The following is a 24,851-nucleotide window of genomic DNA, read 5'->3' on the forward strand; positions in this document are numbered from 1 at the left end:
GCCAGAGAATAACTTTGTGGGATCAGAAAGGCAGGTGGGGAGAGTAGGCAATTGTGCAAGATATGCAGAAAAACCCAAAGTAAGAAAAGTCAAGCATCCAATGAAGCGCAGCTCCTGCGACAATTTGAGATGTTAGTGCCATTGATAGGAAGAGGATAGATCTCCTTTCTGTCCTAGGCACAGATGAATATTTGAGATTTTACTGTGTAGTTGTAGTGACATTTATGTTTTAGTGTATTGCCTGTAATGTTAAAAAGACATGTTTTATTATATATGCATTAGTAGTAACATTTATGTTTAAGTTGGTTAATAAAACTATCCCTATTGAGTCCAGTGGCCAAAATCTTTATCTAATCAATAGTGAGTGGACAAATAAGATTAAATCACCTGCTGAGAGTGCTTTGAGATGTCCTGAGGTCATGAAAGGCTCTATATAAATGCAAATCTTTCTTTATAAGACCGATAATATAACAATCATTATGTTCATTATGTGCTTCAGCTACTGAAATATTGTGAACCTGGGTAAAAAGGTGGTGTATGTGTATTTGCTTGTCTTCCTAAGTTTTAGCCATGTTTGTCTACTTCTGAACATTCTTTTTTCTTGAAAAAAATACTTTATTCATAAAATATCTGGAAGAACATCTGAACATTCTATCTCAAAACAGCCTAACCTTTGACACTCCATTTACCCAGACTGGTGGATATTTATTAATATTGGTACGTAAGGTTTTGGGAATCATGACGCTAACCAGGCATAGCTCTCTCTCTTCCTCTCTCTCTCTCTCTCCGCCCCCCACACACACACCTTAAACCAGCTTATATTTCAACTCTTTCTTGGACTCGAACTCAAGTTCTGTTGAAGGGTCATGAGGACTCGAAACGTAAACTCTTTTCTTCTCCGCCGATGCTGCCAGACCTGCTGAGTTTTTCCAGGTAATTCTGTTTTTGTTTTTGTATATGATTCTCAATGCAGTTGAAAATCTGTGCTGACTCCTAGGGTAGAGCCAGATTTCACCAGGCTGGATTCTGCTTTGAAGCTTGTAATATGTAAATTACTCTGATTATTTTGTTGTGGTGTCTGCAAAGCTCTTAACCCTTTCATGGCTGCGTCCACAACCCAGGCATCTGATAACTTAGGTTCTGGTCCATTGATGATTTCTATGGTGATGGTGTGGGGTGTATTGTTTTTAGGCTTCTGTGAGGTGTCTGGGTTCTCCCCCTGCATACCTACTGTCAGTGACCTTGGAAATCGAACTGTTGGGTTCAGCTGGATTTAAGTTTTGAACTGGATCCTATGATTAATTCTGTGTTAGCTGCACTTGTACTTCCCTTGTGGTTTTCATCAGTGCAGGTTGCTGTAAGGGGTATTGATTTACCCTTTTCTGTTACCCTGGGGATGGGTTGGTCCTCAGTCTGCCCATATCCTTTGGTACACTACTGCCCAGATGTGGCTGGCCAGCTTCTGCTGCATTGCCCTGTGGCTTTTCGATTTGGTGAGGCATTTCCCTCACTGTTTATCTGCTTGTTTAGGAACATTCTCTGTCCCTTTTTAATCCTGAAAGGTATTTGTTAACCAGACCATTTTTTTAGCCCGTTTGCTCTTTTTAAATTCCATGGGCCCTTTCTTGGCCTCTTTAAACTCTACTGGCCTGGTTTTATCCTCTTTAATGTTTATTGGTTCTACCTTGATCCTTTTATCTCAGAAGGCTCTCTTTTGACCTCCTGAAAATCCTCTGGCTTTCCTTCTATCTCCTTAATCCTTATTGGTTCCATCGTCCCATGTAGGATTTTAGGGACTTCTTCAGCTCTTTTCAGCTGAACAAAGTTTTTCTGGTTCCCTTTTATTGTCCCAGTCCCCATAGATATATTTGAACCTCTGGGCACAGTACCTCACACCCCACCAAGTCATTTCCCAATGTTAGGTCTCCTCCCCCTATAGGTAAGCTTGGCACAACTTCACTCATCTCTACACCAGTGACCCACTTACTTTGTGGGTGAACATTTGCTGGAGGAACCTTTAAACATGTGCCAGTAAGCCTTCATACTAGCACTGTGGTGTTTGTCCTGTTTTCCGGCAGCAAGTCAGCAATCTTTGCCACAAGTAGGGTTTGAAAACAAGTTTACAAAGTCATCTCTGAAAATAGTTATTTATTTTATTGGAGCTTGTGATTCAAAAGGAATAATGTTATCTTTCTATAAGAAGCCTTGGTAGGTATCTCGTCCTACCCCCTTCTCATTTGAGTCTGGCTTGGTACTTTCAAGGCAATGGATATGGTTCTGACCGCAACACCCCCTGTTGGTTTCTTAGTGAACCAACAGTTTTCTTTTATGTACATCAGCTTGCTGCACTGGAAGCAAGCAAGGTGTGGTGCTGCTGATTTCAGGTTATTTCTTTTTAAGGTTGGGAATTTATCTGTAATGCCTTCCCTACTCTCCTTTCCTCTGGAGTCTACTTCTGTTCCATCTGCCTTCTTCGTATCTCTTCCTTGCTGGTAAGAGGTACAAGATCCAAATTTGTTTTGGTTTAGAGGTTTATGGGTTAAATCATAGTCATCAGCCATGATCCCTGTATCTCTGACTTTGTAAACCCTTTGTTTCTCTTTGTGAGTTCTGAGGCTGTATGGGAGACAGTTTTTAAACTCCTCTAGCAGTACTATTTTTCTTAACCCTTCATAGGTGCAGTCAAATTGTAGGGCTTGGACCCACCGGTCAAATATTAACTGTTTAATTGTCTCGAATTCCAGAAAGTTCTGTGTGGGTTTTTTCTATGGGATTTCTGGAATGTTGGTGGTATGGTCCAGTGTAAGTTTATAGACACTGAGAATAGCAGCCTTTGTCTGATCACAACTGGCAGAAACTTTGGCAGGCAGCATGGAAAAGACCTCACAGGTTTTTCCTACTAGCTGAACTTGTATCATGAGTGTCCAAAGCTCTGCCAACTGTTGTAATTGAGAAGACAGTTTTTTGAAGGCTGTAAAAAAAGTTTCCATACCCTCCTCTTCAACTTGAGGACAAAGCAGGAATACTTTAGGAAATCAAATTTTGTCTCTGAAGTAAGAGTATTTAAATTACCATTGGGTGAAGTCAGGTTCTTCCCAGCTACAGCAATCTGTCTCAATTCCTGATATTCCTGTGCCTGTAATTCTCTCTCAAGCTTTCTGAGCTGAAAGATATGGCCTCTCTCTCTTTCCCTTGGAGCCCCCTTTCCTTTTTTTCATGAAATTCTAACCTTTGCCACCACTCTCCAAGGTGAATTTTGGCTAAGATACTCTGGTCGGTTTCAAGCTCTGTATCTTCTACCTGTTCCGAATCTGAAGTGAAGCCAAGAGTCAGACAGCATCTTTCATACATTGGATCTCTGTGCTCTGTTGCATATATTAAGCTCTGCCTACGTAGCTGTAGCTTTTAGCTGTTCTACGTTTAAGGATGCTAATTTTTGCCAAGTTAAGTAATTTCTTGTAGAAATGCTTTAACATTGAATGTAGTCATCTTATTTTCTAAGGTTAGTATTCATAAGACTTACTGCTGTAACCCCTTACATTTCTTGTTGCAACAATTTTGACTATGTTACTTTTCACTTTTACCTCCACTTCATTTAAAGTCAGATTTGGCTCGTTTGCAATGGATACAATCCCAGACTACAGCACCCAATTTGACACAGACAAAATTTGCATGTTTTCTTATTGTCAGTGATCAATGTGTTATATCTGTGAGGTGCATCTATTTCCTTACCCTCAGAGTGATTGTCCCAATTTAAGTAATTCCGGCAGCAAGCTTTTTTGTGAGTTTTGTTCCCAGGGACACACACCGAGACAAACATCAACTGCAGCTGGAGGATCATCAACTCGGTGAAAGACGCTCTTTGGTCTGCCCGTAACTTGTTGGTCTTCCAGTGCAAAGAGTTGTCCCTGACCGAGTGTTGCAGACTGGCACATTCCAAAGTCCAGGACTACGTGCTGAGGGACGCACTAAAGCTTGGGGCAGTTGCAGCAAAGGCGCTATGGGGAAGGGTCGCTGTGTAAGACCTTTCTGCCACAATGCACTGAGGGGCTGGGAACTGTAAAGAGCCCCTCGGGATGTACAGCTCAAAATGAATGTCTGCCAATTATTGTAATATTCATTGTTTGTACTGATACACCTTGCGATTCATGTTGTAAAAGTTGAACCTGATTGTATTTTTGTGATGGTGATTTTGAAATGGTTTGAAATGTTGTTGAAGATTTATGAATAAAGTATATTTTTGCAAAAAAAACAAAGGTTATTTATTATACCACACTTGCCCCAGAGGTTTAAATGAGACATCTCACTTGCTCACCTCTCACACACTATCACTCAAACAAAAATTAAATACAGATGAAGAAAAAAACAATAGGATTACAAAGTATAATTGTCTCAGTCTCTCTTTCATGGCAGATCTGTAGTTTCTTAGATGAGCTGAGGCTTTTAGTTGAAGTGAAGGTTGTGTAAGCAGAGGATTTTCAGTGAGCTGTGAGGCTCCTTGTAGCTGAATTTCCATGAGGTTGGTTCTCATGTGAACTTGAAGTTGGAACAGGTTGGGGAGAGTCCTTCTCACATTTTCCAGGTGTTGCTATTTATTATCTTGACTGCTTAGTTGACTTACAGCTGGTTCAATGGCTTTTCTGATGGACTTGCATGGAACTCTGTCCCTGCAAGCAGCTTTCGCTGCTTTCAAAGCAGACAGAAAACATAGCTGTGCCGATCATGTGACTTGTACAAGTTCCAAGTCCATTGTCCAAAGAAAGGTGGTGTGTTGATTACACATCCTGTGTTGTTGTTTGACATTTTGAAATTCATCCTGTCTAGTTTGGATAAGGGGCCATCATAATGTGGTGAAAGGTTGAGGGGATCCACTTCACATTCATCTAATACTCCTTGAGTTTTGATGCTTCGTTTGCCCATCATGAAGCATAAAGATGAGTCAGCTGGAATATTAATAGATCTTTGTGTTTGACAGTCCATCCTTAAACAAAGGGATGTGTGAATTTCCCGGATGGCTGTGAACATCCGTATTTAGTTAGGTATTTTCTTGAGACTCTGGGCTATCTGGCTCAGATTACCAAAAGTCACATAATCTTCAGTGACCATTTTAATAGACATTAAAATTTTAAAGTATTGTCTCAAAGTTCACAACATACTGGCTCAAGAAAGTCAGTCACACCAGTCCCAAGTGACTTTTGATCCACTCATGCAGCCAAATACTTCTCAAAACATCAGCTTTCAAGTTGCACCTAGAAGTAGCATTAGGATGCATCACAGTGGCTCTTGTCTAGAAACCCAGAAGAAGAAGAGATAAGTAGAGATGTTTGTAGATTGTGACATGAAGAATAATTATTAAACTAATATTGATGCTTAAATTGACTCTGTTCTTTAGTTTATTCATTTGGTTGCCTGAAGCTTGATATGGTGACTTGATGTGATTATCTTGCGAGACCAAAGACAGGTATTTTCATAGTAAGATTTAGAATAATTGTGTTAGCCAGTGAGCTGCTGCAATGGTTATGCAGTCAGAGGAGTGATGTTAAACCTATGAGAATGCCTGTCTAATAATCTGTCTACATATCGCTGTGGTAAATAAGACATTTCAGTGCTCAAGTTAGTTATTACTCCAGCTTTTCCAATCATAGGTTTCCTCCCTCCTGCTCTGGCCACTTCTCCAGAGATAGAATCTATGATTTTGAGGAGAGAGGGAACCTGTGATTGGAGGAGCTGCTGCCTTTATTCTGGCCATTCACACAGGAGTCTTTCAGCTGCACTGAATGATTTTTAACAACGTCTGCCGGAGGCTAAGGAGAAGAAGCAAAATATGAAAGAACAAGAGGGAGTGTCCTCTGGTAACAAGGCTGGAACAGGCCGAGGAAGTTGTCACTCAGCCTCATGCCAGGCTGGACCCGGCTGTCATCCACATCTGCAGAAGGAGCCATTTCCAGGGAACAGGAACTTCACCTCTAGTGATACTGAGTTATCTTGAGCAAGGCGAGTGAGTGCTGTTGTCAGTATGTCCAGGGGTGGAGGAAGGAGTTTAGTCAGCAGCAAGTGAATGGGACCATCCCCTGCCCTCACCACCTCCCTTTTTCCCTTCTCCAACTCTCTAACAATGAAACAATGTGAGCTGCAGCATGGAGATGGTCTTTCTGTTCTATACAGAATAGGTAGTCGAAATATTTAAAATAAAACCTGAAAGGCTTTGTTGCAAGTATTGAAACTCTCCCCCAACTATGAATTTACTATCACTGTGTACATATGGGGAATGTGCAGAACATGTTAATGAGGGCTGAGGCAGTCACCAAAATCAGTGTTATCATCTGCACAATGTTATAAAAAAACCAATGGGAAATTTTTCTGTCAAATTAACAATATTGCACGATACTACTAAAATAAAATTTGTACTCTCTGCTTTGTTTAATAGTCGCAGTGGGAATATCACACTGGACACAGGTTGTGTCATGATAATAGCTGATTGTAGTTGTGGACTCCAGTATTAGATACTTTATGGTACTCTGTACTATATAGGTGGTCACCTGACCTGGTGCTGCAGTTCAGATAGCACATGTTGGAGCCTGTGTCGGTGGAGTTCAGACACTGCGGATATGTGTTCATGTTAGGAAAATGTGTTATCAATAAAGTTAGCTCAGGTAAAAATGTTGATAGCCTGTCTGCATCATTAAAAAAAAAACAAGGAGCAAGACATGTAAATTAAACGCAACAAAGGAGGTTCTGAAACCACCAACAGAGCTCAGTTTGGAGGGCAATCTCGCTGAAAACTTGAGGAGGTTCCAGCAGCGATTCAAGCTGTATCTCACAACAATGGGCAGTGATAAAAAAAAACACCCTCAGGTACGGTCTTCCATCTTTCTTCACATAGCAGGGGAAGAAGCCCTAGAAGTCTATAACTTATTCACGTTTGAAAGTGATGAGAAACAAAATGATGCGAAAGAAATAATGGAAAAATTCGAAGCCTACTGTAGCCCTAATAACAACATCACATATGAAAGATACCGATTTTTTACATGCAGGCAAGGCAGTGACAATATTAGTCAGTACGTAACTGAGCTGAGAAAATTAGATAAATTGTGCCAATTTGGAAAGCTTGAAGAATCACTCATTCGAGACAGAATAATTTGCACGGTTGAAAATGACTCTCTGAGAGAATGGCTTTTGAGAGAAGCTGATCTCATGCTGGAGAAAGCAATAAATATCTGCAGTGTGCCAGAGACAACAAAATGCCAGATTAAACAGATGACAGAAGATAATAAGCCACACACAGTCAAGCATTAGATGCAGTTAAACAGAAACAGCCCCAGGAAAGAACAAATAGACAGCCTGAAGGTAAAAAGAACAAGACTGTTATTAAGACATTTAAACACAGCTGATGTGGAACAGAGCATTTAGCACATAGTTGTACAGCCTACGGAAAGCAGCGTAAGGACTGTGATAAACAAAATCACTTCACTAAGATGTGTAAATCAAAGAAACTGCACACAATTACAGATGATGACACAGACACTGAAACTGAACTTTTTGTTGGTGCAGTAACAACAAATTCCAAAGAAGACGAATGGAAGGTTGATTTAAACATTGCCAACATGAAGGTGAATTTCAAGCTTGACACAGGTGCACAAACAAATGTCATCCCATAAGCCTGTATCATAAGATAAGCAAAGAGAAACAGCTAACTAAAACAAAAGTGAAGCTGTCTACTTATACAGGTGAAAAAACTGCAGTAAAAGGCAAGTGCACACTTAAAGTGAACTACAAAAAACAGTCTCAAGCACTTCCATTCATAGTGGTGAAAACTGATGCAAAACCCATTCTTGGAATCAAATCTTGTGAAAATCTGAAGCTAATCAAGAGAATAATGACTGTCACCACTGATGACACCCTCAGCGAGAATAAAGATATGTTCCAGGGATTGGCTGCCTAAAAGGAGAACACACCATCAAGATTCATGAAACTCTGATACCGAAAATACACCTGCCCATGAAAATACCAGTAATGCTGAGACTGACTGAAAGCAGAGCTGGCTAGAATGGAGAAACTTCACATCAAGAAAATTGAAAAGCACGAAAGTGGGTTAATCCAATTGTAACTGTAGTAATATCAGATAGGAATCTGCGAGTCTCTCTGGATCCTAGGGGAGAACTTTCTCCCCGTTGGGGGGGGTGGTTAGGTGGGAGCGGGTGCGGGCAGGCGTGCAGCCGATCACTGCCCACGATTGGCTGGGCGCCACCATTTAATGTGGGTGGGCCAATTAAGACCCACGCATCATGATGCGCACCCAGAAGCACTGAGCACTCCCTGTGCGGGCAGGGGGCGTTGCCTGAGTCAGGGAGTGTGCTCTTTCACGCGTGCACACGAAAGAGTGCAGAAATCTCCCTGAGGCAAAGAGCTGCCTCAGGGAGATTAGTTGAAGTTCTGAAAATTATAATGAAGAAAAAAAAGTTAAGACATGTCCCCTCATGTGAAAGTGTCACATGAGCTGGGACATGTCTATGAATGGTATTAAAATTTTCATAAAACTTTAAATAGCCTCATGAAACCTCATCCCGCCCGATAAATGCAAAGGCCGCCTGGGCTCTTCGCCTGCCTGCCAACATTAAGGTTGGGCAGCTCCGTTAAGTGTTTTAATTGATATTTAAATGGCCTGACTTGGGTGTGCGCCCGCCGAACTGAAAATCTGAATGACGCGTGGTGATACCAGGAAGCCTGCCCGATGTCACCGCGCATCATTTCATTCATAGGCGAGTGGGCTCCATCTTTGCTCGCCAACCTGAAAATTCTCCCCCCAGAGACCCAAATTAGGCAGTACAAAGAGAGCCTTACCAGTTTCCTACATTAGAAGAGATCACATGTAAGCTAGCTGTTGCTAAGTACTGTTCAGTGTTGGAAGCAAATTCAGGCTTCTAGCAGGTCGAGCTGGATGAACGCAGCTCCTATCTCTGTACTTTCAACACACCATACAGGTGATGCAGGTTTTTATGCTTCCCTTTTGGTATTTATTCAGCTCCAGAGGTGTTGCACAGAAAAGTGGAGCAGTTGTTTCAAGGATTAGAGAGCATGGAAACCTATATCAACGATGTGCTGGTCTGGGAAGGCTCATGAAAAGAACATAACCATAGACTGAGGCAATAGCTAAGAGAAAGGAACCTCAAGTTGAAGAAGGAAAAGTGCAAAATGGGTCTTCATGAAATCAAGTACTTGGGACATGTGCTAACAAGTGAGGGATTGAAGCTGGACCTGAGTAAAATCGAAGCAGTCGTGAACGTACCACCCCCAGAATGTAAGAAAGACTTGGAGGGGTTTTTGAGAATGGTGACCTATCTTGGGAAATTTACTCCAAACATGTCAGACCTGACAGCACCTCTCAGAGAACTTCTACAAAACGATGTGGAATGGCATTGGAAACAAAGTCACCAGGAAACTTTGACCAGTCTGAAGGGAACACTGACCCAAGCATCAGTATTAAAGTATTACAATGTCATTCAGCCAGTCAAGATTCAGTGGACACTTCAAAGACTGGCCTGGGAGCTGGCCTCTTGCAAAATGAGACATCAGTGTCATATGCTTCTTGGCAATGACTGAGACATACCGAGCAGTGGTATGTCCAAATAGAGAAAGAAATGCTAACAATTCCATTTGGCCTTGAATGTTTCCACTGGTTTATCTATGGCAAAGACATGGAGGTAGAGTCTGATCGTAAGCCTTTGGAAGCTATACTTAAAAAGCCCCTGAACTGTGCACCACCAAGAATCCAAAGATTACTAATGCATCTGCAGAAGTACCAGGTCAGAGTTAAATACAAACTGGGCAAGGAAATATACATCACAGACACTCTGTCACGTGCATACTTACCCATCACTGAAGAAGAGGATAAAGAAACGAAGCACAGGTTCACATGCTGACAAAGAACGTACCTGTGGCTGTAACCAAACTGGATGAGATCAGGGAAGCGACCAAGACCGATGCCACCCTAAGAAAACTGCAACAGATTGTGCAAACTGGTTGGCCCACACATCGGAGTGGAGCCTTTTCTGCCGTACAAGAGTACTGAAACTTCGTGATGAACTTCATGTAGCAGAAGGAATAATTTTCAAGGGAGAAAAGATCATAAATCCCGCAACACTGAGGAAAGAAATGGTGCAGTGCATATATGAAAGCCACTTCAGCATTGAAACAGGCAGGAGAGAGCTCGAAATGTAATCTGTTGGCCTGGAATGGGAGCACAAATCGGTGAAATGGTGAATGTGTGTGCAATGTGCAAAAGTACAATAAATCACATCAGAAAGAACCACTTTAACAACACAGTGTTCCAGAGAGGTCCTGACAGAAAATTGTAGTGGGTTTGTTCACATTTGACAACATTGAGTATTCTACTAGCAGTAGATTATTACGCAAAGTTTTTTGAATCTGTGCTGCTGAGAAATGATAGTAAGAGCATCACTGTAAGAAATCATTTAAAATCAATTTTTCCCCACCACAGCATACCTGAAGTACTCATCTCAGATAACTGTCCACAAGTGTCAGGCACTGAGTTTCACAAATTTGCACAGGACTGGGAGTTTTGCCACACTATGTCAGGTCCCAAATATCCACAATTCAATGGAATGGTGGAATGTACCATGCAGACCTTAACACACCTGTTGAAGAAGACAGAGGCGGACAGAAGAGCCTTACCTGGCTCTACTGGATTTGTGGAAATTGGACATTGGATCATCTCCAGCATGGCTCCTGATCAGGAAAAGACTAAGAACTAAGCTTCTAACTGCGTCCCAACTGCTTTTTCCACAGCCAGTGAGCTACAGCGAGCAGGATCTACTCAAACTGAGACAGCAGAAGCAGAAACAGTACTTTGATTCAGGCACCCAACCTCTGCCTGACCTGAACATGGGAGAGACCGAGGATTCAGCATTAAGGGATCTGGAATCCTGCTGTTCTCACAGGAATCACAGGAGAACCAAGGTCTTACATAGTGCAGACTCCTAATGGACAGGAGAAACCGAAAATGCTTACAGAAAGCAAATGAAACACAACCCTGCTCTGAACCAGAAAGTATAACTGAAGATCAAAAACCAGAATGCACCAGTGAAGCAACAGATAACCAGACAAAGCCTGAGAGTCAAGAAAACTATCCGAGGGATGATAGTGACACAGAGCTGGAGAAAGCCCCTTGTCTTTCAAAATCACCTCTGTCATCATTCAGAACATCACAGAGGTGAGTAAAAGACAAAATAGGCTGATCAAAATGGAATGAGAAAGAATAGGTAAGAGACTTTGTGCACTTGAGTTGTATAAAAGTTTTCTTTTAAAATGGAAATGTCATGATAGTAGCTGATATTTCCCACAGTCATAATAATAGCTGACTGTGGTTGTGGACTCCAGTATTAGATACTATACGGTACTCTGTACTATATATGGGATCGCCTGACCTGGGGGTTGAAGGTCAAATAGCAATGTCGGAGCCTGTCTTGATAGAGTTCAGACACTGCAGATATGTGTTCACGTTAGGAAAACGTGTTATCAATAAAGTTAGCTCAGCTATAATGTCAACGGCCTGTGTGCATCATTTAAAAAAGGAACAAGAAATAATGCAGGGTGCACACGAACTGACACTGCATTATATTGTTGCTGCTATTAATATTAATGACCCATGCTGCACATATATCAGCTAATGTTTATAACAAGATGCCAACAATGTGTATTATAATTTTATTAGGACCTTTCTTTGATTGTTTGCTGAATTGATTGGTGAATCTTGAATGGGTAAAAAAATAATATGCATGAGTGAGGGGGTGGGTTAAAGAGGTTGGCGGCTGGATTAAGAGGCATAGGAACAGGAGAAGCTCTTGGCCTGTGATTTCTCTCAATGGCCCTAGGAGACATAGTAGAGCTTAGATTGCTTACAGTGTTGGCAAGATCAAGAGCAATATATTCACAGTGCAAATGATCTTTTGTCACCCTGTATGGGATGGTAAAGGCTTTCTTGCCTTAATAATAGTACTCCTTATCATATTGAAAGTAGGGACACTACTGACTCCAGTTGTGAGCCAAAATGTATAAGGAAATGAGGCTACTAATTCTGCCAAATATGAATGTAATAAAACAATAACCACTTCTATTAAAAACTACTAAAAGCAGTTACAAACTATTACAACAGTTTCAGAACTAATATTATACCCTTGATCTATACAATTGAAAAATGAAAGTGAAACATATTTTTATCATAACTCCAAAGCAGTCAGGACCCACCTCTTATTTCAATCATGTCACTTATGATAAGAAAATTGTGACACCATCCACTTTGGCAAGTTGTTCAGTAAACAGCCCTTTGTGAAATATACCAGTAAAATCCAGTCACTGGCACCTTAGAATGACTAATAAAGTATAACATTTAAAGGAATAGTGAATTTTATTGTAAAATTATGTATTTATTATACATACCTCAAATCTTGCTAACTAATGTCATTCCTCAGTAATGCTGGACAGTTCCAGCTTGAAAAACACACAAAATAAGTTATATCCTCTCCAACCCTTTCCTGTAATGTTAACAACATCCTTCACATCAAGAGATTAGAACTGGCCGATATTGTGCATGATATAATAAATGGCCCCATAATTATATAAAATTAAGTGAATTATACTGCAAGCCACAAAGCCTGATACTCTTGACCTCAAACTGTAGTTGTGTGGGTATCAAATGGTTCAATGACACACTGGTTCTGTAAGTACAGAGGGGCAATCAGAATTTTTGCCCCAAGGAAATCAATGACAAGATGAAAATTCATGGAGCTTGACAAAGATATGCACACCAACCAAATTATATGGATAATAATCTGACCACTTTATAACTTGCTCTGTTATAATGAGACACAAGCATCAATCTTTGAATAATGATTCAAACAAATGTAAAACTTCATTATAGAACAAAGTGCCATTTATTTTCGACTTCAGTTATATTACTTAAGTTGTACAAATTGCCATTTAAGTTAGGAAAACATTTTTATAAAAAGTATTGGTATATATATAATATAAATATTGACAGCAATAATTTAAATAAATACATAGTCCAGAGTAGGCAGTACAATTTCACAGACAAGATTAATCTACTATATACGGAGAGGGAGTGATTCAAGTCTTTTGCTTAAATGAAATAAAAAGTATTTAGACTGCCCTTTTTGCTCTTTATATATATAATGTGTGTGTGTAACTTTCTTTCCAAGTAAAGCTAGTTCTGAGAAGTATCATTCATGGAATCATGGAATTTACAATACAGAGAGAGGCTATTCATCATATCTGGGTTCAGAACGGAAAGCTCCTGCTTGTTCTCCTCCAAGCCACTCACCATCCTGACTTGGAAATATATTGCCGTTCCTCACTGTCGCTGGGTCAAAATCGTGGAACTCTCTTCCCTAACAGCACTGTGAGTGAACCTACACCACATGGACTGCAGCTGTTCAAGAAGGCAGCTCACCACCATCTTCTCAAGGGCAAATAGGGATGGACAATAAATGCTGACCTAGTCAGCGACACACACATCCTGTGAATGAATAAAAAAAAGTCAGCCTCCTTAACTTCTTTGCGGAAGTGACAATTCAAGTGGAACGTGGTAGGCCAAGGACATGGCATACAATGACTCCAGAAAGGCATTTGACAAAACTCTGCAGAAAAGGTGACTACTTAACCTCAAACTTTAGGGTAAGTTTTGGAAATGGAAAAGGAGCTGGTTAAAGAATATAAAACAACCAGTACTGGTTAGAGGAGTTATCTCAAGGTGTGAGGAGTACCAAGTTGGCTGCCCAGGGTTCAGTATTGTAACTATTACTATTTCTAATTTACGTCAATGGCCAGGATTCAGTGGCATGGTGGCCAAATTTGAGGGTAATATCAAAATTGGAGGATCAGTGGAATCACTGAAATGAATTGGATTAAGTACAAAAATTGGCATTGTAAAACCAGACAAAACTCAATGCAGACAAGTGGAAAGTAGTGCACATGGGAAGGAAAGAAATGGATGACACATATAATCCACGAGTGATGAAGAAGTCAGCTAAAAATGGCAAGGTGTCTGATTGGACTGCACTGAACACTAAACATGTCCACCCAATGCACAGCAACCAGCAACAAAGTTTTCAGAATGTCCAAGCAGTAGAATGCAAGTAGAACAGTAGAATACAAGTCAGAGAAAATCGTGATTAGATTGCACTATGTTTTGCTTAGACTGCATCTTCGGTACTACATCCAGTTCTGTTTGTTGAGAAACACAGAATATATTTAACCTCTGGAAGCAGTGTAATGAAAAGGGAAATCCTTGGTGTCATAGGTCACAGATATGAGGAAAGATTAATGGCTGAGAGGGGCATTTGAATGTCAGTGCCAAGATAGACAAGGAATTGAAAAGATAAATGTGGAATGTTATTTTAAATTAAATGACCAGAGTAGATTATGGGACACAGGTTCAAACCAATAAAAGGCAAATTCAGATCTGATATCAGGGTTATATTCTTTACATGAGTGAACACTGCATGGAATAGACTTCCAGGAAGAATGATGGAAGTGAGAATCCTGGAACCTTTTATGAGACAAATAAATGCTGCATTAGGAAGACTTCCAGGGTTTTTTTGGGTGGGTGAACTGAGAATGACCTTCCTCCTCCAGAATTAATTTGTGATCTTGCGACCTATCCTTGTCAGTGGTTCTTCAACTGGTGTTATCTACTCTAGTTCAGTTTCCTAGACTATATGGTTATACAACACAATAAATAAATAGAATTGAACCCTGGTAATGGTACTTTTGGCCAATGTTGATGATTACAGTCATCTGATTTTTTTTTAAAGTCTGAAATAGGTAGGTGTGCCCAGTTATCCTCTGCCAATTCTGGAGAGTTTAGGGCTCGCTTGTTGTCCGGATCTCATCCCAAAGGGGTCTGTGTCGTTGGCCTCTCTCTCAGTATTCCTTCTGCTGTGTGTGGTGGAGGGCAATTGGTCTTCCAGAGGCAAAAACATAGAAAGAGGAGGCAGTTCTCTGTTGGGGATGAATGGGCGCTTCTCTAGGCTCAGGCTTAACACCTTCTTGTGCCTTGGGGAGTGGTACACGTTATAAAATGTTGGTAACTGTTCCTCTTTGAAATTGCAATCATCCTCACGGTAGGTCATCTATTGAAAAAGGGAAATGGTTTAGAATGAACTATCTCCAGGTGGTGGCATGAACCAGTTTAACCCGAGAGACATTCGTCATACATTAAATTCAGAATCGACAGGGTTAACATGTTTAGGGATGACGTGGGGTTTTCTCATGGAGAATCTTGTTCTGCAGACCAGCTTTGCTATTTCGAGCAACCAGGTGTCCCATACTTACTGATCCAAAAATGCTGCCCTCAGTGTCCATGCACAGGTACCGTCCTGTCCTCACTCCTTTGATCACTACGTGCCCTGGTTCCACTGCTTTGATCTCCAGCAGAGCTGTAACCCCAAGAAAGCACTCGCGTTAGACAGTGATACCGGCACGGTAAGGTACCAGTCAAACATTCTTCAGATGTCAAGCTACTCTGATGGCCTTGTAAAGACATTAAGAAGACAAAACAGTTAAATATTTGAAACAGGGCATGTGCAGGGCTATGGGGAATGGATAGGAAGGGGGACTAATGGGATTGCTCTTTCAAATAGCTGATATAAGGTACGATGGGCCGAATAGTCTCTTTCTGCGCTGTATCATAGAAGCTCAAGCACATTATTCCCACAAGCATGAAAGTACTAAAATAAAACTTTCAAATTCTCCGTTCAAATGATCTTTAAATGTTAAGGAACCCAATGCAGTTTATCGAATAGTTCGGTAGCAAATCGAAATGAGATAAGGCAGGTTTATATCTACTTCTTCAGCTCTGAAGAAGTCATCCGGACTCGAAACGTTAACTCTGTTTCTCTCTTCACAGATGCTGAGTTTTTTTTTCCAGCATTTTCTGTTTTTATTTCATCGTTAACGTGCTTTGCACTAAGTGACCTGAAGTTATGAGCTGAAATTGGATGATCCCCAGCAATTTTTTTGGGAATCACATCGGTTTCTAAGAGAAAAAGGGGACCAGAGGATGAATGAGGTCCAATTATGGAGAGGGGCCATCACCAAGTGGAATGATTACAGATTATTCCCATGTGTTGGTTAACAAATATAACTATGAAGCAATGATAGATTAAACACGTTAACTCTAATGATATTGCATCATCCCATGATATAAACAGAAGAAATTAAAGTAAAATGAAATGGAATCAAATTATAAAATTATCATTAAATGTCACATTCAAAGTGCAGATTTATCGTTGCAGAAATAAAACTTACTGTAATAGTTCTGAGAGTTCGAGCTGTCAATGTGTCCGTCAGGGTTAATCTGTAAGTGCCTGCTGTTCCCTTCCATGTACAGGTGCATTAATCGGATCTGTTGACCCCAGTCCCGCTCCAGCTGAGCTCCTGAATCAATCCTCACCAGAGGAGTTGACCTGACAAGTGAAGCACCGAGAAACACGGCGAGGTACAAGGAAATCAAGCTGATAAAGCTGGCGCCCATCCCTAACACGAGGGCTGGAGCTGGGAGCTTCTCCTGGAAACAAGCGGGACCGTTCTTCCGCCTCTGAACCCATTGCGCTGCTTTTAAAGTCAATGCAGAAAATGACATCAGGATCACCTGAAAACGCCGGCAGAAAGCCAGTGATGTGACAGCCTTCATTAGGCTATGGGTGTCTGCACTAGATCCTTGGTAAAACTATTATTCTGGGCGGGGAGGAGGGGGAGAGTGGGGTGATGGAGGGGGGAGGGGGAGTGGGGTGGTGGGGGGTGATGGGGGAGGGGATGATGGGGGAAGAGGAGTGATGGAGGAGGGAGTGGGGTGATGGGGGAATGGGGTTTTGGAGGCGGGAGGCGGAGGAGTAATAGGGTGGTGGAGGGGAGGAGTGGGGTGCTGGGGGGATTTGGAGGGAGTGGGATGGTGGAGGGGAGGGGGTGGGGTGGTGGAGGAGGGAGGGGGAGTGGGGAGGTGGGGTGGTTGAAGGGGTTCTTGGAGGGGGAGGGGAGATTGGAGTTGCGGAGGGGGTAGGGGTGGTCGAGGGGGGAGGAGGTGTTGGAGAGGGGAAGGGATGGTGGAAAGGGGGACGGGAGTGGTGGAAGGGGGAGGGGGTGGTGGAAGGGGGAGGGGGTATGGTGGAGGGGGATGGGTGGAAAGGGGAGGAGAAGGGGATGAAAGGGGGTGGGGTGTGATGGAGGAGGAGGGGTGGTCGAGGGGAAGAGGTGATGGAAGTGGGGTGGGGGTAGTGGGAGGGGGGGGTGGTGTAAGGGGGTTGGGGGTCATTGTCATTGTTGGAATCAATGATGGAGATACTGGCAGTGCTGGCCCTTTGATAATACATACACTGAAACAGGACAAACTTCAGTCAGAGTTTGAAAATCGGACTTTAGTCGAACTGTTCAGAATCAACCGCCAGTGGCTGAGCGCTCAGAATGATTCCTTCGTTAACACCAGTTAAGTGAACTCTCATCCTCTTCATACAACCGCTTGCCAGAGGCGATGTCCTTTATTCACCAGATTCCCCACCACCAACGCGACATTTCTTCTCGCTTGTTTGCCACTTGACTTATTTGTTTGATTTAATTGTATTTGTGTCCGCACTCCTTTAACCAGCACACCGTTGCGTTTTTTATCTGCTTTTCTTAACCTCAATGAACACTAAATTTTGTTCGTTACAAATGTGAGTAATTCTTTCCCCCCTACACCCAAACAGACCTTTCCAGCTTCTGCAGCCACGCTGTTTAATATTTGGCTGCAATAAGCTTCAGTCCCGACACATTAAATATGTTTGAAAACTGCTCAAGTCTGCACTTCTGATAAACAGCCTACAGCCGAGACGACCTACATTTATACTACGTTTATATGCGAAAAGGCTGAATTTTGATTCATTTTTCAGAGTTCAGTCCATGTTGGCCTGAACCGAGGTGAGTTCTCATCACCGGCACAGAAAGGCTGCTCTCTGCTTATTTAATGTTCGTTATAATGTCCCATCAACAATTTTATTAGGTTTCCGGAGTTAGAAAAATGCCTCGTTTTGTAAAGTTCTGTTCTATGGGGCAAACCGGGTTTGCACGAATCGTCCTCTCTCAGTTTCCTGTTCAATTCACACTCTGGAATAATCGAAACAGAAGGGACCCATTGCCACTGAGCTCACATGGGATTTTGCTGTAGCGCCGGACATGTATCCAGAGCACTTTACTCCCCCACTTTGACATCCTACGTGTGAATCTCTGGAATCCTGGGGAAACAGCCAATTGATATCGTGTCATTTCCAGAAACCTGAAATGAGTGGCAGTGATTCCGGGAAAGTAAACTGTATCAACATTTTTATTTTTATAGCCATGAAATTTACTTTGACCCAAACTCATGCCTCATACGTACCTTACAGAGTCCAAGTTGTTCTAATTCATACCGTTTGTAATTATAGCATACATTAAACTCTATCGGTGGATTCTGATTACTAAATACTTTACTGCTCACCCTTGAATGGGTTGTCACATTGAACTCAATGGAGTTGGTCACAGTGTTTCGAACACTGAACAGGGTCAAAGCAGAACTGCAGTTTACAGAATTGCAGCAAAAATCCGAAACCGATTTTCAGTATCTTTAATTTCAAGTTCATTGGATGCCATGAATCAATATATGTAATTAATACTGTACACGGCACATGTGACTCTACTCACCTGCGGCAGAACATCAGAACATCAGTTATCGCTCAAGATAGGAGCATTCTGAAAACTGGGTAAGTCTCGCAGATGTGTGGAGTTCCATTCCAGTAACACACCTCTTTGAAACCTCCACAAGGGGGCAGACATTGACCTTTGTATTGCACGATTCCACAGACAACCACACCCCCCACCCCAGCACCCCAGAAGCCCAAATGTCTATTTGGGATCTCTATTCTACAGTCCACCCCAACTTCTACAAAAAAAGACAAACGACGATATTGGTGTGAATATTTTAAAAGAGTGATGTTCTTGCACAAAAGTCAATTTTGGTAAATTAGATTGATGAGCTGCTAATGCAAATAGCAACATGGGAATATGATGTTGTGGTGATAACATCGACCTGTCTCAAAAAAGGGCCGGTCTGGGTATTAAATATTCCTGGATACAAGTTACTCAGGAAAGAGAGGGGAGGAAAGTAAGGAGGAGGGGTGGCATTATTGATTAAGGAGAATATTACAGTGCTGGAGAGAAGGATGCCCTGGAGGGATCAAGGACAGTATCTAATTGGTTAGTGTTTACAAACAACGGAGGTACCATTACACTACTGGGTGTATTCCATACGCCACTAACTAATAGGAAAGATAAAGTGAAGAAAATAAACAAGGAAATTACAGGTGTGAGAACTATGGAGTATGTAATGATAATGGGCGACTTCAATTATCTTAATATGGACCAGCATGGTACTAGCTTAAAGGAAATCGAGGTGAAAGCCTTTGAAGTGTGCTCAGGAGAATTTTCTTGATCAGGAGGTTCCAGCCCAACCAGGAAGGGGATTTCTGGATCTGGCTCTGAGGAATAAGAAGGGTCAAGTGGATCAAGTTGCAGTATGGGAACATTCAGGGAACAGTGATTATAATACGATAAGGTTTAAATTAGCTATGTAAAAGGACAAGGAGCAATTTAGAGTAAAAATCCTAATTGGAGAAGGACCAATTTAAGTGGGTTGAAAATGGATCTGTCCTGGGCAAATTGGAATCCAAGGCTGGCAGACTAAACTCTAATTGAAAATGGAATGCCTTTAAAGAGGAGATGTTTCAGGTAAAGTTGAAGTACAATGTCATAAGGGGGAATATAAGGCACCAAAGCCAAAGCTCCCTGGATGATGAAAAAGATCATAAGATGTAGAAGGAAAAGGGCACATACAACAGATGTCAAGTTGATAATACATGTGAGAACTAGGCTGAATATAAAAAGCTTAGAGGAGAATAAGAGGAGTAATAAGAAAGGATGCAAAGAGACACACAGCTGGCATAAAAGGAAATCCAAAAGTCTTCTACAGACATATAAATGGTAAAAGGGTCATAAGAGGGGTGGGGCTGATTAGGGACCGCAAAGGATGGAGGCAGAGGACATGGCTGAGGTACGACATGAGTATTTTGCACCTGTCTTTACCAAGAAAGAAAATGCTACCAAAGTCACAATGGAAGAGGGTGTAGCTGAGAGACTGAATTGGCCAGAAATTGATAAAGGGAAGGTATTAGAAAGGTTGGCTATACTTAAAGGTTGATAAGTCATGAGGTCGAGATGGGATGCATCCGAGGATGCAGAGAGAAGGGTGGGGAAATTGCAGAGGTACTAGCCATAATCTTCCATTGCTCCTTAGATACAGGGGTATTGCCAGAGGATTGAAATATTGCAAATGTTGCAAACTTGTTCAGAAAAGAGTGTAAGGATCTCTCAGCAACTACAGTTTAACCTCAGTGGTGGCAAAGCTTTTAGAAATGATAATCCAGGACAAAAGTTAACAGTGACTCAGACAAATGTCGATTAATTATGGAAATGAGAATGGTTTGTTAAAGGCAAATTGTGTCTAACTAACTTGATTGAGTTTTTTGATGAGGTCACAGAGAGGGTTGATGAGAGTAATGTAGTTGAAGTGGTGTAAATAGACTTCCAAAAGGCATTTGATTGAGTGCCTCGCTAAGGATAGATTTTAGAACCACTGCTTTTCTTGATATACATTAATAAGTTTGACTTGTGTGTGCGGGGCACAGCATCAAACTTGGAAGTTGAAGTACTCAACTTGGAAATACAGTGAACTGTGAGGAAGGGACAGACCTCAAGAGGTCATAGACAGGATAGCAGAATGGGCAAATATATGGTATATAAAATTTAACACAGAAGTGCAAAGTGATATATTTTGTTGTCTTATGAGGAAAGGTTGGAAAAGTTAGACTTATATCCACTGGAATTTAGAAGAGTAAGAGGTGACTTGACGGAAACATATAAGATCCTGAGGGGTCTTGACAGGGTGGATGTGGAGAGGATGTTTCCTTGTGGGGTCACTGTTTAAAAATAAGGGGTCACCCATTTAAAATGGAGATGAGGTGAAATTCTTTCCCTCAGAAGGTCATGAGTCTTTGTAACACTCTTCCTGGAAAGGTAGTGGAAGCAGAGTCTTTGAATATTTTTTATGCAGAGGTGGATAAATTCTTGGTAAGCAAGGGGGTAATAGGTTATCAGGGGTAGGCAGGATGCAAATTTGAGGTTACTATTAGATCAACTATGATCTTATTAAATGCCAGAGCAGACTTGAGGGGCTGAATGGCCTACTCTTGCTCCTTGTTCGTATGTTCATTTTGGGCACAAGAATGAGGACAAGTAACATAAATCTAAGGGTACAATTATAAAGGCAATGCAGGAACAGACAGACTTGAGAGAAGATGGATAAGAAGGTGGCTGGGCAGGGTGAAAAAGTAATTAAAAGGCATATGGAACCCTATGTTTTATAAATAAAGGCATTGAGTACAAAACAAGGAAGTTTTGAAGAACCTTTACAAAACACTGTTTCAGTCTCAACTTGAGGATTGCCCATTCTGGGCACTACACTTTAGGAAGGATGCAAAGGCTTTAGAAAGTGTGCAGAGAGGATGTGAAAGCTTTAGAAAGTGCGCAGAAAAGATTCATGAAAATAGTCCCAGCAATGAAAGACCTCAATTATGTGGATAGATTTGAGAAGCTGTGTTGTTCCCTTTAGAGGAGAGTGGGAGGAGATTTGACAGATGTATGAAAATCATGAGGGGTCTAGACAGAGGGAGAAACTGTTCCCATTGGTGGAAGGGTCGAGAAGCAAAGGACACAAATTTAAATAGATTGGCAAAAAGCAAAGGTGACATGAAGCAAACTTTTTTACACAGCAAGTGGTCATGATCTGGAATGCACTGCCTGAAAGGGTAATGGAGGCAGATTCAATCATGGCTTTCAGAAAGGAATTGGCTAAGCATCTGAAGGGGAAAATATTATAGGACTACAGGGAAAGTGGGTTGCTCTTGCAAAGAGCTGGCACAGGTTCAATGAGCCAAATAACCTTCTTCTGGGCTGTAACCATTCTATGATTTGCAAATTGTATGTTAACATGTTAAAAGTTATTAAGACTATCAAATCTCATCACTTAAAGGCTCAGAAACTTTTATATTTTGATGTTTAAGATTCTAATTTTAAGGTTATCTATCTTTGCATGTTAAATGTGAATGGAAATATTCTATATCAGCTGATATGATTTTGCTGCTTCTGGTCAATTTCTTTTAACTCTTTCATGAGGTACGGGAATCGCTGGCAAAGCCAGCATTTGTTGTCCATTCCTAAATGCCCTTTACATGCTATTTAAAAAATGACTGCATTCCTGTCATATATTGACAACAAATTACATTTATATCGTGCCTTTAATATAGAAAAATATCCTGAGGTGCTTCACTAAGGTGTAATCAATCAAAAATGCACTGCTATAAGCAGTAAGATATTATGGAAGGTGATGGAAGGCTTGATTGAATAAATGAGTTTTAAAGGGATGCCTTAAAGCTGGAGAGGGAGGTGGAGACATTAAAGAATTTAGGGAGGGGAATTCATTGAGTGGGACCTGGTACAGATTCTTGAGGGACATCACTTATCATACCTCACCAAATCAAAGTACCCTTCACAACTATTCTGTCTCCTACCTAAATAAATTGCCAATCCACAACACAAGGGTTGCCTCTATTTCCATGTATTTTTGGGGGTTTTTTTGCCATTAACATATGAACTTAAGAAAAAGGAATAGGAGTAGGCCTGGAACCTCTTCCATCATTCAATAAGAACATGGCTGATCTTCTATCTCAGTTCTACTTCCCCACCCTATACCCATATCCATCGATTTCCTTAAAATCCAATCTCTAAATGGCAGTGGGATACAGATTAGCCAGGAGGGGGTGGGGGTGGGGTGGTTGGTGATACACATACTGAGACAGCATGAACCAGGGCAACATCTGGCTTAAAATTGGTCTGGAAGTGGCAGCTGGTCAGTCAGTGCAGCATAGTTCAGGTGGCAAGAGGCTACTGACTGGTACCATAGGAAGGCTTGCCAACAAGAAGGCAGGTCATAGGGAACAGATTTCAGATGGACCTTGTAGAAAGAGGAGGAAATGGGGTGGGAGCCCAGGCAGGACAAGGGGAGACCTAAACTTGATTTTCTTTTTCTTCCACTGGCCCAATACAAAAGTTTTAAAACTTATTTTAAATGGTGTCTTCTGGTTCCAGATCCTTTACTCATTGTCTTCACCTGTCAGGATTGCAGCAGAGGCTACTCCACTAAGACCAGAGTTTAAATTACAGTTGAGGCCCAATCATGTCTTGAGACTCCAATCTGCATGTTTGAAGAAGGACCCTGCTGGCTTCAGGCATGCACTCTTGTCACAGCTCTAGAGAGCAAACTAAAACAGAAGAGAGCTGGATTACATTGCCGCCAAGTGATCAAGGTTGATTTTAATTGCCTATCTGCCTGGTTTCTGCTGGACAGGTTAAAGTTAAAATCACCACCCCTCCATATAAGTGATATTTTTATTATTATCAGTAAGATATCTGTGAGATATAGAAGCAATAATTTTTAAAAAGTATTATTACCACTATCATATGAGATACAGGAGCATTGTATGACACAATATTAAGGGGGTTAGACAAAGATTGATGAGGCCTTCAGGGACACAATAACAACAGATACAATTTAAATATAGAGCAGTGTCTTGAGGGAAAAAATGAATGGGATTACACAGTTAATGGAAAACAAGATGGACAAGATCTGGGGATTTATATACATCATTTCATAATAAGAGAAGTGCAGGTGGAGAATGCTGTAACAGGGTATTTTGTTATTTATTTAGAAAAGGGGGCATAGAATACACGAGTAAAGAAGTAACGCTGAATTTGTACAAGACAATGGTTGTACAATGTACACAATTAGAACTCAATAGTTTTGGACATCACATTATAGAAAAGTCATACAGTACAAAATCGAATTCACCAGGGTGACATCAGAATAGGAAACTACAGTCATCATGAGAGACTTAAAGGTACTGGGAATTGACAACACACAGCAAGTTAAGAGATTTAGTGAAGGTTTCTAAAAAACATAGAGAGTTTTGCTGAAGTGAAAAGAGAAAGACTATTTCCTCTGGTTGAACAATCAGTGATGAGAGGTCATCAATTAAAAATTGTTATTAAGAGAGTGAGAGGAGAGGTTAAAAAGAATTTGCACAGAAAGTTGTTGGGGCATTCGTGTTTTGTCACAGGGAATGTTGAGGCAGAGATAATTGTATATTGTCAGGGAACTTTGGAAAAGTATTTGAAAAAAACAGGGAGATATGAGGCAAAGGGAAAATGGAATTAGTTTAGAATTGCTCTAGCGAGGAGTAGGCACAGGCAGGATATACTGAATGGCCTCCATCTAATCTTAAAACTATGATCATATGGCTCATGCCAATATATCATTATTAATACCGGTAGTATCACTGTAAAATATAAGAGCATTACATTAATGTAGACATGATTGTTAAGTGTCAGCACAGTTCAATGGTAGCACTTTCAGAGTCAGGTCATGCGTTCAAGTTCCACCACAAGAATAAGCCTATAATCTAAAAGCAAAAAACTGCGAATGCTGGAAATCCGAAACAAAAACAAAACTATCTGGAAAAACTCAGCAGGTCTGACAGCATCTGCGGAGAGGAATACAGTTAACGTTTCGAGTCCATATGACTCTTCAGCAGAACAACCTATAATCTAGTTTTGTGTAGTTGTTAAAGTGAAGGTCA

At 41.2% G+C, this 24,851-nt stretch overlaps 1 protein-coding gene across 1 annotated transcript; it reads right to left on the reverse strand.

Annotated features, from left to right (window-relative positions):
* Window positions 1-12,927: 12,927 nt before the first annotated feature.
* Window positions 12,928-16,753, reverse strand: LOC121285822 (fibroblast growth factor 19-like). The gene is made up of 3 exons (XM_041202686.1): window positions 16,345-16,753; window positions 15,370-15,473; window positions 12,928-15,167 (listed from the first exon to the last, which is right to left on the reverse strand). Exons 1-3 carry the CDS (start codon window positions 16,727-16,729, stop codon window positions 14,874-14,876), a joined length of 783 nt encoding a protein of 260 aa, XP_041058620.1. The 5' UTR covers window positions 16,730-16,753; the 3' UTR covers window positions 12,928-14,873.
* Between the last annotated feature and the right edge of the window lie 8,098 nt (window positions 16,754-24,851).

The sequence above is a fragment of the Carcharodon carcharias genome, chromosome 13 (genome assembly GCF_017639515.1).
Source record: "Carcharodon carcharias isolate sCarCar2 chromosome 13, sCarCar2.pri, whole genome shotgun sequence".
Classification (NCBI taxonomy): Eukaryota; Metazoa; Chordata; class Chondrichthyes; order Lamniformes; family Lamnidae; genus Carcharodon; species Carcharodon carcharias.